General features: G+C 45.8%; 1 protein-coding gene across 8 annotated transcripts in view; it reads right to left on the reverse strand.

Annotated features, from left to right (window-relative positions):
* The window catches only part of EFR3A (EFR3 homolog A), a 226565-nt gene that overhangs the window by 159389 nt on the left and 52863 nt on the right, over nt 1-14313 (reverse strand). For all 8 annotated transcript variants that reach the window (XM_075581953.1, XM_075581960.1, XM_075581966.1 and 5 more), the window contains one exon: nt 3014-3090. In XM_075581953.1, the coding sequence (XP_075438068.1) occupies nt 3014-3090 (77 nt within the window). The remainder of the gene's footprint in view (nt 1-3013; nt 3091-14313) is intronic.

A 14313-nucleotide genomic window follows, 5' to 3' on the forward strand; every position in this document is an offset into this window, starting at 1 on the left:
AGTAATACACGTGGCAATCATAAATAACAAAAATATTATTCTGTACTTTATATATCAGATCGGACTGTCATTATATGTCTGTCCATGTGGTGACGAGTGCCACTCAGTCATTCGCTGACACGTTGTATATCAGTCTTATCTTTTACCATTGTGATTTAACGTTGTCATTTAGTTTGTACCCAGTTTGTTACCTCATTAACAATCCTGGGCCGTGTATACCTGTTGTGCCAGTCAGGCTGTTAGTTTTTTTTTGTTTTTTTGTGATACTGGCTTTATATTATTTATACTACCTATTTATTTATATTTTAAATATATTTGTTGCCGATTTAATTTAAGATTCTATTGATATTTTATTTTTAATTTTTTTTATCATATATCCATTATATCACGTATTATATCTTGTTGGTATTTTTCAGCATTTGTAATCTATTTTTCCATTTTGTTTATTATTAGTAGTAATTTTTTTGTTTTCTCAATTTTTTTTTTTATATATTCTGTTGGGCTCGACGAGACAGGAGCCAATACGGGATGGACGGTTCAGTGCTGGCGCAAGGGGATGGTTTTTCTCACGGGCCACAAACATGTGACATCACTATGGAGGATTTATTTGTGCTGATCTTTACTCATGAATTACACCTTAAAGTGTGGTGGTGTGAAATGCGTAGGTGCATTTTTTTACGCGTTGGAATCCATGTCATTTAATAAATATATAATTGTTTATTGGAGTGATCTCTTCTTTGATATCACAGTAGTGCTCCAGATTCTACCAAAAGAAGTAATGAACTCAATAGGAGAATGAAGATGGTATGCAGCACATTCGAAAGAAAAAAGACAATTTTCCAAGGGAATCTTCCCCCGTGCCTCAAAAGCAGTGGCCGGTCATATGACCAGAAGAAATTGCTATTGTTGGACAGGGCTGGTACTGGACTAGATTCTAAGGAATATCAAAAGGCAAAGACGACAACCAACATTAGGATGGTAAGAAGAAATAAAGAGGCTTACAAGGCCTTCATCCAGCAGTGGATCAAAAAGGGGCTGAAGTGGAGATATAGATATAAATACAGTGTGTGTGTGTGTGTGTGTGTGTGTGTGTGTGTGTGTGTGTGTGTGTGTGTGTGTGTGTGTGTGTGTGTGTGTGTGTGTGTGTGTGTGTGTCAAATTCAATGCACTATATAAGGTCTGCTACTGCTAAAGTATGGTATTTTTATTTCTATATTGATAACCTTTAAGATTTTACTAGTATTAAAAATACTGTTTAAAAATGGAGAACTGGTGGGGATTTTATCCAGGGGGGAGGGGGGGGGGCGGGGGCGTGGTCTGCTGGAAGATCATGGGGGATGGCTGGAGGAGTACGTGGAAGGGCTAAAGGCGGCATGGAAGAGCAGAAAGGGCTGGGGACAGACCCACAGCTGGTATTTTTTGAAGTGAAATTTCTTTAGCGTCACCTACCACATGAGAAAAATTCAGTGGCAGTGAATCGAGTTGATGGGAACGGAAGTCAGTGGTGACGGAAGTCAGTGGTGACGGAAGGGACGTCACTGCTGGCAGAAGAGGCCATCAGCAACATTCATTGCCACTGAAAATTGCCAGCTTCCAGCAGCAGGACACATACACACACAGCCGTCAACCCTCTCACCCCCCCCGTGAACTGCCGACGATGGACCCTCCTCCCCCCCCCAGTGAACCGCTGCCGATTAACCCTTCCACCCACCCCCGTGAGCCCCAGTTGCTGATCAACCCTACCACGCCGTGAGCCGCCGGCTCCCTCCTTCATCCTCTGATCCCCTTTGTCCCTCCTGCATCCAATGACCCCCTCTCCTGCACCCATTGATCCCCTCTCTCCCTCTACTGCACCCATTGATCCCCTCTCCCCCTCTACTGCACCCATTGATCCCCTCTCCCCCTCTACTGCACCCATTGTACCCCCTCTCCCACTCTACTGCACCCACTGTACCCCCTCTATCACTCTACTGCACCCACTGATCCCCCTCTCCTGCAACCACTGATCCCCCTTTCCTGCAACCACTGATCCCCCTCTCCCCCTCTCCTGCAAACACTGATCCCCCTCTCCCCCTCTCCTGCAACCACTGATCCCCCTCTCCTGCAACCACTGATCCCCCTCTCCTGCAACCACTGATCCCCCTCTCCTGCAACCACTGATCCCCCTCTCCTGCAACCACTGATCCCCCTCTCCTGCAACCACTGATCCCCCTCTCCTGCAACCACTGATCCCCCTCTCCTGCAACCACTGATCCCCCTCTCCTGCAACCACTGATCCCCCTCTCCTGCAACCACTGATCCCCCTCTCCTGCAACCACTGATCCCCCCCTCTCCTGCAACCACTGATCCCCCCTCTCCTGCAACCACTGATCCCCCCTCTCCTGCAACCACTGATCTCCCCTCTCCTGCAACCACTGATCCCCCCTCTCCTGCAACCACTGATCCCCCCTCTCCTGCAACCACTGATCCCCCTCTCCCCCTCTCCTGCAACCACTGATCACCTCTACCTCTCTACTGCACCCACTGACCCCCTCTACTGCACCCACTGATCCTCCTCTACTGCACCCACTGAATCCCTCTCCCCCACACACATACCGACTGACACACACACACGCAAGGAATTAAGCTACTATAAATATAGAAGTTCAAATAGCTAAATCACACGTTCTAAGTCAAACTTCTTTTTTGGCACTGAAATTGTGTTTCGATTATTAATTAAAAACATCACCATTACAAATACAATCTGTGACAAAACAGTGACAAAAGTCAAAGAAGTTTCACTTAAAATGCGCGTGATCAGCGCACACACTTTTTTTACATTTAATTATGAATTGACCAATTTAGCATATAATAGCATTATGGCCCCACAGCACCTGGCCTGAATGACTGAGTGGATTAAAAGCCACCAAAGGCAAAGCACTAGGCATTTATTGCCAGGTTCTGCCCTATCCTGCGATTATTACTTAAAAAGAAAATAAAGACCTTTTAAAGTGATAGAAAACAAGCAACTCACTTTAGGGTCTTCAGGGAAGATATTATCCACCAACCGTTTGTAGCGTGGCCGCAATGCTCCACAGCAACCGCACACACCTGGAAGAAAAGCAGAACATAATCAGAGAGGGCTTCTCATGTACTCTTTGCTGTCCAATATTCTTAGGTTATGAGATTTATTTTCTTTTTCCTGTCGGCTTACTCGATTTGCTTTTGTTGCAAAATATTGCTAATCTGTTCAGAAACAAAACCTCTAGAAATGTATTCATTTTCTTTTAGCTATGTGTTACTTTTCATGCATGAATATTGGTTCCAGAACATTTCACCAGTATAATCAAAGACACAAGTACACACCTAGTGCATTATTATTATTATTATTACAGCTCAACCCCGTAATAACGCGATCCGTTACAGTGCGAATCCTCTTATAACGCGATGCAAGCGTGCTCCCAATTTTCGTATTTATGAATACTTTACAACACGATTATTGTTATCTAAAATACTTTATTGTACAATGCATACAATTGTACATTATTTCTAATGCGATCCGCTTATAGCGCGATGTGATTCTTTGGACCCCAAGGACAGCATTATAAGGGGGTTGAGCTGTATTATTATTATTATTATTATTATTATCAGTGTACTCTATTAAACAACATTTTCTATTTGAAGAAAAATCCCAGATCCAGACAGGTTTGTAGAAATTCTGGGGTATTGGTGATTTTGGTAGATGGTGCTTCACCAGTAAGTGCTCTATTGTATAAGAAGAATATATTCAGAGTATAGTCCCAATGGCCATAATAACTGTATAATAACAGATCACTCAAGGGAGATTAAGGGACCTAGTGGTGCCCACCTGGCTACCACAGAGATCAGTCACCTGGTAAGTGATTACCTACCCATAGGGTTTAGATCAATAAAACAGCAAGCCCTGAAAAGGTAAATACAGAGGGGTTGTTGCCCTTTACCTGACAATTTTTCTTAAATTACATTTTTTTGCTTTTTCTATTCACATTCTCTAACTAGTTGACCCCCATTCATCTCCTCTATGATTGTAACTATAGCATGCCCCACTTGTACCACCCACAGTCTTAGGCCTGGGACATAATAGGATCAGCCTTGCTGACCCGTGCTGAGGCGCGCTCACACTCAGCACTGATCCCCTGCAGCCGCAATGAGAGAGGCTTTAGCAGGGGCTCGCGCACGCTTCCGCAAGCGTACGGAAGCGTGTGTCTTAAGAAAATTTTAGATTTGGCGCTCGCCGGAGCGCAGGGCCGGTCACGTGAGCGGTTTGCCCAGTGAGGGCGAACCAGCTCTGTGATGGCACTGGCCCGACCCCAGACGCGCCCACGGACGGCGCACGCTCCAAGGCAAGGGAAAGCACCGCTTTCCCTGAGCCTCAGCGCACCTCCGCACGGGCGAAGTGTCTATGCCCGAGGCCTTAGACATTGTCAGAGTGATAGCCTACCCTAGGTATTCTTCCCTCTTCCTCAGATGCCATAACCAATGTTGGGGGTAAGGGGAGGGGCAAGGGGGGGGAGAAATCAACACGCATATCTATAAGATTTGATAAAGACTGAAAAATGTCCTTTGTTTTAATTTACAGCACGGCCTCTTAATGGGGGTCCTCATCCCCAGACACCGCCCATTTTGACAGGAGCCCACATGGCAAAGGGAAGAAATAATGAAGACAAGAGAGATATATTTCATAAAAACATACATACATTGTTATTTCATAACAAAACACTACACTTTAGTTGACAATGTAGGACAAATGTCAGAAAAATGTCTACGGTGTTAAAAGGCATCAAACAACTAATTTGAACCTTTTTACCACTTACATGCCCCACTTTTACATTGACTTTGCTTTAGGACAGTGATAGTTTTCGGTTTTGAAATATTTAGATTCAAGTATTTTGGGTGAGTTTCTTAAATTGCGTTTCCACCAAAATATTTTGCAATTCAGCCCTGATCCCAACTTTGGCAAATCAGGCCTTTCGCTGATCATCATGATAAGCACATGTTCTGTTCACATTTGACAAAATGATTGACAAGAAAACGCAAGCCACTTTCAAACCTACATCAAGTGATTGTGAGCGTTTGCAAAAAGTCTGTTAGGGGGGTGCAATACTTTTGCAGGTCAAAGATCATACCAAATCCTGTGCAACGCTTCCCAAAATCATTTTTCTTTTTAAATCAACAAAAACTGCTTGAAAAACATTTTATAAATGCACATCATGAAATCAAAATGTAAATTTAAAGGACATTGCAAAGCACAGGGAAGACAAATATATTCAGGTGAATATAAAGATAAGCCATCGGTCACGTATAGCACACCTGTGAGCACGTGACATGCATACGGCACAAGACACAGCTATCTAGCTGGCCCACACTTCACAAAGGTCCCTCAAGTGAACATTATCTCTTCTCAATTCGTCCCAATATACCATGTGTCATGAACAGCACACAAGTGAGCATGTGACTTTGCAATACAACCAGGGTTAATACACACGGCTACTCTAGCCAACTCACCTTTCTCCTCCGCAAGGTACTTTCAATGAGTTAATGTTAACTCCTTACTCAATTGCAATCATACTGTATCCATCCGCTGTCACCACCCAAGAAGTATGCAAAATATGTCATTAATATATATCTGCCAGGATCTCAAGTCCTTGTTTATTATAGACTAGCTGATATACCCGGCGTTGCCCGTGATGTAAAGTTCTGAGGGGGGAAATGTGTGTCAGTCAGTGAGTGAGTGTGTGTGTCAGTCAGTCAGTGAGTGTGTGTGTCAGTCAGTGGCCTTCCCCCCTTCTCTCCCGACTCCCTCTCCCCCCCTCTCTTCTGACTCCCTCCCCCCCTCCTGACTCCCTCCCCCCCTCTGCGCCAGCGCCTGTCCGCTGGGCGCCGCCATCTTACCGGGGGCAGCTGCAGGAGGAAGGGGGTCCTTCCGGAGGCTGCCCGCCCACTCGGCGCCGCCATCTTACCGGAGGAAGGGGGTCCTTCCGGAGGCTGCCTGCCCACTGCCTGTCCACTCGGCGCCGCCATCTTACCGGAGGCAGCTGCAGGAGTAAGGGGGTCCTTCCGGAGGCTGCCTGCCCACTGCCTGTCCCCCCCGCACGGAGCTGTGTCAGCGACGACACTACCCGCATGCTGTTGCTGGCCGGGGCTCGGGTGAGCCTGGGGGGGAGGTGAGCTGGGGGGGTGATGGGGGGGAGCCGGCAGGGAGGTGAGCTGGGGGGTGGAGCCAGCGGGGAGGTGAGCTGGGTGAAGAGCTGGGTGTGTGTGTGTGTGCATGTGTGTGTGTGTGTGTGTGTGTGTGTGTGTCCGAGGGGGAAGGTGAGCTGCGGGTGAGGAGAAGAAGAGAGTGGCAGTTGGGTGACGTCATAGAGCCACCAATCTGATTGGCCAGAGGCTGGGGACCAATCAGATTCACCACATCTACTACCAGACTCACAAATTTCAAATTTATATATTAAGATAAACTACACACTACACACAAAAATCTTTTGTAGCAAAATGGTGTCTGAAAATGTAAATACTCTTTACAAAGCCTACTGCAAAACAGTTCATTCAGAGCCCCAAATCATTACTTATTAAAGAATGTTTTGATATTAAAAAAATACAGCGCTTCAATTACAGAAAAAAGATTTCAGGAACATACAGTTACAATAAATACAGACTAGTTTCTTAAAACAACAGGATAAAACATAAAACAGAAATCCCAACACAGTACAGCTCAACCCCCTTATAACGCTGTTCTTGGGGCCCAAAGAATTACATCGCGCTAAAAGCGGATCGCGTTAGAAATAATATACAATGTATGCATTGTACAATAAAGTATTTAAGATACTTATAATTGTGTTGTAAAGTATTCATAAATACGAAAATTGGGAGCCACGCTTGCATCGCGTTATAAGCGGATCCGCGTTGTAACAGGGTTGAGCTGTATTTGAACATAGGTTTTACCCCAGAGAGCTCACTGGAGTAGAAATATGAAAATGCACGTGTTTGATCCCAAACACACCTCTGTTGAATTCTGATTTCATAACTCCAGGCCAAAACCTATATACCATTCGATCCCATTGAAAATCACATAAGCCCATTCCAGTCATTAATCAACGGCTAATGTGATGGTTTTTACGACTTCGGAAAAACCCTGCTCTAAAAAGACATTTAAAATATTGACTCCGTATATAAAACACTCAGAACTGCATTTCCCCAATACTTAGACACCATCTTCACCGCTGCGTCCGTGCTCTCAACACACGATAACCACATTAACCCCTGAAGCACCAGATTGATTAAAATAAATATCTCATGATATCATGACACCATCCAAACATTAAAAAAAATGGTTTCTAGCCTGTACCATTCTGCAGCTATGAGGAGAAAGCACTGACACTGTAAACAATGACACCGAGTTTGAAGCAGGGGAGCCTGGTTCAAATCCTGTTGTCAGCTCCCCGTGACCTTGGGAAAATCACTTTATCTCCCTGTGCCTCAGGCACCAAAAACAATAGATTGTACACTCATCTGGGTAGGAACCGTGTCTGTAAAAATCCTATGTACAATGCTGCTTACTGCATACTATACTGTAACTGTGAAGCGCTTTGAGTTCCATTGGGAGAAAAGTGCTATATGAAATAAAGGTAATTATTATTATTATTATGAGTGGGTTGAGGAAGTAGCTTATTTGTAACACCACCACCTTTGAAGCGGGTGATCCCATTTCGAATCCCAGTGTGTTTCTGGTTATAATTGTTCTAAGCTTATAGTGGGAATGTCAATTTCTATCAATGCTAGCAGCTAACGTGCCCTAGAAATGTCTTTTCATCTTAAAGTGATTCTTCAAAAGCAATGCAGTGTGTGTGTGTGTGTGTGTGTGTGTGTGTGTGTGTGTGTGTGTGTGTGTGTGTGTGTGTGTGTGTGTGTGTTTTTATGGTCTCGGATCTAAAACACAATTTTTTCTTTGACATCAATAAATAGCTATTTTAGCTCTCCGAGTTTATATTTCCAAATTCCTTTAAGTATGGTGCTAATGGGAATTAATTATTTAGCAATCCGGCATGCACAGACGAAGAGTAGGTTTTCAAGCAACAAATAATTTAAAGCCACGCATGCCCTAAATAACCTCACATATTTTGCCTTTTAAATTGTCTTAAACATATTTTTCAATCCTATTTTTTTTAATGTTAGCAAATATGATTAGAAAATATGAATATGTTGACCTAGCAGGAGGGGGGGAAAAAATACATACATACGAGGTCCTTAGGACCAGAACTCTTCAGATGGCACATTGGAGCTGCACGTGTAGGCAGCGTTTTCCTCTGAATGCATCTCAAGCATCTCGGACAATGGCGTTCCACATGTTCTCTCATTTTTGGCCAGTAGAATCTATCCTTCATAAGTCCAAACGTTTTGTCTCCACCAAGTGTCCATGGTCATCATGTAGTGACCTAACGCCATATACTGCAGCTTCCTCGGGAGCACTAGTTGCCTCCTATCCGGATGAATATGGTAAGGAACCACTCGGTATAGCAGCCCATTGTCCAACTGGAATTTGTCCCATTCCTTCATAAGGGGACCAGCAGAAGGTCCAGGGGCACATTTAATTAAGTTAGGGTTCTTCTTCCTTACTGCCCGCCTCAGGGGAACGCACACGGAATTAGCCATATGTGCTTCAATAATATCCTTCCATCTTATATTGGGTATTTCCGCCCATGATAGTGCCTCTGCGTAGCAATAAGCCACTGGGAGCGCATTGGACTGACAACCCAGAGAATCCGCCACTAGTAACTCGGAGAAGGCCACTTTTCCGTCCAAAACGGCCACAGTATGTGGCCCGGATCCCAGGACCCGGTATTTCCTACCATTCTCTGTCTTCAGATCTGGGCTCCAACCCCAGCCTTCGGGACAGAGTGTTGGCCCCAATATTCTTAGGCCCCGGTTTATACTTCAGAGTGAAACTGAATTGGACAGGGCTGCCAACCACCTGTAGCCGGTGGCATCCAATTTAGCAGATGTCAGAATGTACTTCAGGAGGTTAGTGTCCGTCCTTACTTCGAAGGGCACCCCGTAAAGGTAGTCATGCAGCTTATCCACAATGGCCCACTTCAACGCCAAGAATTCTAACTTGTGAACAGATAGTTCTTTTCACTCGGGGTCAAACTGCGACTCACATAGGCACTTGCATTTATCAGGGGACAGCTTCAGGCATTCCTGCTTCAAATCGGTCTAGGAACTTCAAGAGGCGCTCCTCGTGTTCTTCCAGTGTCCGTCCAAACACTATGATGTCATCCAAGTAGACTAAGCATTCTCGGGGGTTCAAGTCACCAAGGGTCCTTTCCATCAGTCGCTGGAATGTGGCTGGGGCTCCACATGTGCCATGAGGTATTCGGGTGAATTGGTAGAATCCAAGCAAGCAGATGAACGCTGTCCTTTCTTGATCTTCAGGACTCATGGGGACCTGGTAGTACCCAGAGTGCAGATCCAACACGCTGAATCACTGACTGCCAGATAATGCGCCTAGCATCTCTTTGATTCGAGGTAAGGTGTACTGGTCGGGGTTAGTTTAGGGGTTTAGCGTTCGGTAGTCCACACACAGCTGTACGGAACCATTTTTCTTACGTACCACCATGATGGGCGAGGTGTAGGGACTGTGGGATTCAGTTATAATACTGGTGCCTTTCATTTCTTGTAGAATATTGCAGACGTCGTCCACGTCCCTTGAGGCTATTCGCCGTGATCATTCACGGAAGGGGGTGGTATCATCTGATAGTGTGTTGGGTATTTTTAAAACATACCACATCCATTTCCCGGGTTGAGAAAACTTCCTCCCGCTCTCTCAGCCTCTCTTGCAAACGCTTCTTCCATTCGGCCAGAAGGGGGAGTCTCCGAAGTCAAATTGCAGCGTGGAGTCACTGCCCGGTACTGCTACAGTATTCACGTGAGCCCAGAGTTTCACATCAGTCAAGGGATATTTTCCCCAACTCCTGGTTGTAGTCCACCTGGACAGGGTGTAGGGAGATGTTATGTATGGGCACAGCAAACTGAGAGGGGAACATAGACTTCCATTCCTTTACCTCCTGCACCACATTCCAGCCTCTCTTCTGATCCTTCTCAGGGGCTGACTCCAGCGTGAAATGCCAGTCACTTTCATTATCGCTAGGATAGTTGGCTTTGGCTAGCATGTGCTTTACTCCCCCTGGCAGAATCACGGTCACTCCCTTCTCCCGATTGAAGAATTGCCCGATTGGAAAGGATGCTCTATGGAGAGAGTACATCTAAGCATAATGGCAATGGGGTGCATTGGCAAGGATCCCCGCAGCAACTGTGTGAGGCGGTGACTATCTAGCATTGGCAATTCAATAATCTCCTTTGATACTAGTATCCACAGTGATAGCTACAAGCGCCGGATGAACACGACATATCTTACCCGCCATTTTGCTTCAGATCGTGAAATTTTGCCATGAGTTCCACGCCATCGTCTTTAGAACCTTAGGCGGTATTTAAGGTCATAACCAGGTCTCGGGCGTCAGCCTCCGTATACTGTTCACGGTATAGTCGAAGAATATTGGCCGTAGGGGGGCGCAAACACTCTATACGCTGTCACTTCAAGGCCTCAGAGCAAGACCATTCCCCTAGTACCTGAAGGGTGTGATACTTCCACTCCTCAAATTCTTCCTCGCCTAGCAGGGTGGGCAGCACCCCAGAAAAGGCCTATAGCCTGCAAAAGTGATGGGCGTGGGAGGATGTGTTTAGAGTGTTGGCCAACCATTGCAGTACATTGGTCAACAGGGTTTCTGAGACAGGGCTACCCTGGGGCTCGGAACCACCCCCTCTGCTGATGGGGCTAGTCGGTGGTGACCCCAGTCATCTCCTCCGGTATTCCCAGCTGTTTCCCCCCCCCCCATACCTATCCATTCTCTTAATCTCGGCCTCCGAATATATTAGGGGGCGCCCCCCATCCAGGGCTCCGTAGGAGGTGCACGCCTGTGGGCCCTCTTTTCTCATCCAGGTCTGTATCGCTGGCTATAAACACCGTGACCCAGGCGGAATCGGATTAGATATTCACGCCACCTCCCAGATTTTAGCAAACTCTGGATGTTGCATTAAGGCCAGGCATATGTCATAAGAGAAAATCAATTTTGGCACGTTGCCAATGGCCACCACACGGCTGGGAGGTTCCGGCCCGGCCAGGGCCCACTGCTGGACCCTCATTCTGGTCGGTAGCGACATTTTGTTGCAAAAATTTTAATTTCATAAATATACTTTTGGTCTTGGGTACCCCAGGTCTGAATCTCAGCAGTGCCTCCAAATGTCACACCCCTTCCCTCCTCCTCAGAGAGATAAGCGTGTTACGGGTGTTATGATGCTACCTGTTAGGCTCACAAGAGGCCTAAGCCTCCGCACTTGGGGAGCCTGGGGTGGCTGGTGCAGCGCCACCACCCGTGAGGATCCCTGCGTTGGGTGGATAGCCCCTCACGGCAACCGGTATACCTATTTGGTATACTTCCAATAACCACAATCACAACAAATTATATACAACCTATTTACTATTGTCCCACAGTCTCAGCAATACAGTATACACAATCACAATAACCGTCCCCCAAAGTACTGATGGTGCCCTGGGCACCTAAAACCCAATGGTCCGTCCAAACAGTCCCACCCAAATATGTCAGGGCAGCGCTACCCTCCCAGTGTGTTGGTGCACGTGGTGGTACCTTCCTGGCTACGTGAGTACACCAGGAATTTGTAGACAGGTGGCAAGCGTGGTCCCACGGTGCAGGGCCTCCAACACAATCCCCTTCTCACCTTACGTCCAGTAGCACAGCGCAAGCGATTCCGTCAGGCCCGGGGAATCCTCCACTACGGTTCTGTCTGCTCTGCTGAATCGTGTGTATACTAAACTGCAAGTCCCTTACTATGGCCAACCCTACAATACATTCACTACCGTGTAGGGGAAACTACCTGGGGCCTACTGGGAACGGGTCTGGCCTAGTCCAGGGGGCTTGACTAGCTCCCCGGACACTACCTCTCCCTTCGCCGGCTCCGTTCGGACTGACCAACCCATCTCCAGTCCGCGGAGGAAATCCTGAATGACAGGATCTCCCTTTCCTGCAGCGCCCACCTCAAGATGGCCACTGCCTTACACACAGTCCATATGTATGTGGCTGCTCCAAACACAACATGGCCGACACAGCTAACCAAACCCTCCCACGCAACGGGACCACTGTCAGGGAGGAGGCAAGTGAGGGTACCCTGCTACATATATAATTAGGAGTAGAAGATCTTCTAATAGGTCCTTTAATTCAGGTGATTAATTACCATAACTGGAAGTTAATCATATGCTCAGCAGATCATCTTGCATTATAAAAAAGGCCGATAATCTGTTCAAAGTTACATGGTCTGAAAAAACTACAAGCTCCATGGATTTTGCAAATTCAAAGATTTATATCTGTATTGCATTTTACACATTCCTCCTACTCGGTTTGGTCCCGACTGGGACCGAAACGAGGACTAATGCGTCAAATTCAATAAAGAAACATTTTCCTCCAACTCTGCGAATTCCCGATGCCTTTCTACTATTGAAATCTACTCATACAACAGGATCAGATCCCTGACCGCAACTGGTGCACCGCTCCTTAATTGTTCCGGTACAGTGAGTACGAAAGGAGTGCAAGCTTTAAAATGTGTTTTTTGCAATTTGTTAAACCAGTAGTGGACAAATATATTGAAAAAGACTTAGGTGCCAGGCAGACTGTTTAGGAGCCAGTGTTTTATTGCAGAACGGGTGGAGGCTTTGTGTTTCAGAGTTGACACACACGCCCTTGCATGCCTCCTCACCCCCGCCACACTGTCATCATTTGGAATAGATCGCAGTCACGGAATGCTCCACCTCGTTCCTCCCCTAAGCAGTGCAGTGCTGACTGACTTCTCGGTCACGTTAGCAAAGCAGGATAGGTTGCGCTGTAACATAGGCACCAGGATTCAATGTGTAGGCAGACAGGATTTTTCCCTGTGTTAAATCACTGAAACATTACCAGTATTTATTTTAAAGCTCACGGATGCCTGTATACGGCTGGTCCTCGTTATGTCCTTTAGTGTGAGTTATTTTCTTTCTCAGTGTTCACAAGAAGGTTAATGGGCCTCAAGATTTAAGGGCATCTTGCTATTTCTAACAGATACAAACAACTATAGGTAGAAACCTCGCTCTGACCCCTTGGTGGTGGAGGCGTGCTGCCTAGGGAGTAAATCGATAGATTTTTTGCGGGTGTATCTAGAGAGGTACACAGAAAGGGTCCCTTTGTAGGCGCATCGCAGACCGTTATAGAATAAAAGTGGTCAAGGGTGAAAATAAAGGTGTATGGTACAATGTATTCGTATTTTATTAACAAATGAAGGTGTAATAAAAACAGTATATGTCTTTAGATTCTACTAAATAAACTGTATTGAGTATATTATTTCTCTAAAGAATATACTGTGTTAAAATAGACACTAGTGGGTCTATAAATCTACTGTAGGCCCCCTGTAGGTGTAGGCAGTAAATTGTTCTGTTGATTTAAAGAACTATGGTCACGTAGGTATATTACTGCATCTCTAAATGTTATTGGTTTACATGAATATGTTTGAAGATAGTGATGGTAGGTGTTATAGTCTGGTTATGTTGATCTGACCGCTCAACTGTTCATATATATAGGAGAGGATAGCACAAATCAGTGTATGAATAGTGCGTACACTGTCTCAAAACACTATCAAGAAATACTACCAATAAAAACATAGCGCCAGGGGAGGCACGGCCAGTAAATTTCTACATCCCCTGCAGGGTATAAACTGCTCAGCAGCGCGCCACCAGACTCGATATCCAACCCACATCTAAATCTTGGCCCGTTTCCAATAGGGACGCACCAATACTCTCTGACACAGCCCTGTCTAAAATACTCACCAAGAAGCACTACTAACGACATAGCAACCAGCCTTCCTTTTGCGCAGATACTAGGAACATCAAGGCACACTCGGAAAAACCAACCGAATCTGACGCATGCGCAATTAGAATCTGAAGTTGAATATAGATCAGCGCATATGACCATTGTGCCCATGAAAGTATAGATAAATATACCTGTGGGCAAACTGAGCGAAACAGTTTAGAAACACTCACCAAGTAATGCCACTAAGAGCACAGGAAGCAGCCTTCACTTGATATAGACACTAAGGGGCCTATGCAGAGAGCAGCGAATTTTAAAATTGGCGAGTTTATTAAAAAGTAGCTTTTTTGGAGAGTTTTATTCTCCATATGCAGAAATGTGCGAATTCTGCTAT

The sequence above is a fragment of the Ascaphus truei genome, chromosome 2 (assembly GCF_040206685.1).
Source record: "Ascaphus truei isolate aAscTru1 chromosome 2, aAscTru1.hap1, whole genome shotgun sequence".
Classification (NCBI taxonomy): Eukaryota; Metazoa; Chordata; class Amphibia; order Anura; family Ascaphidae; genus Ascaphus; species Ascaphus truei.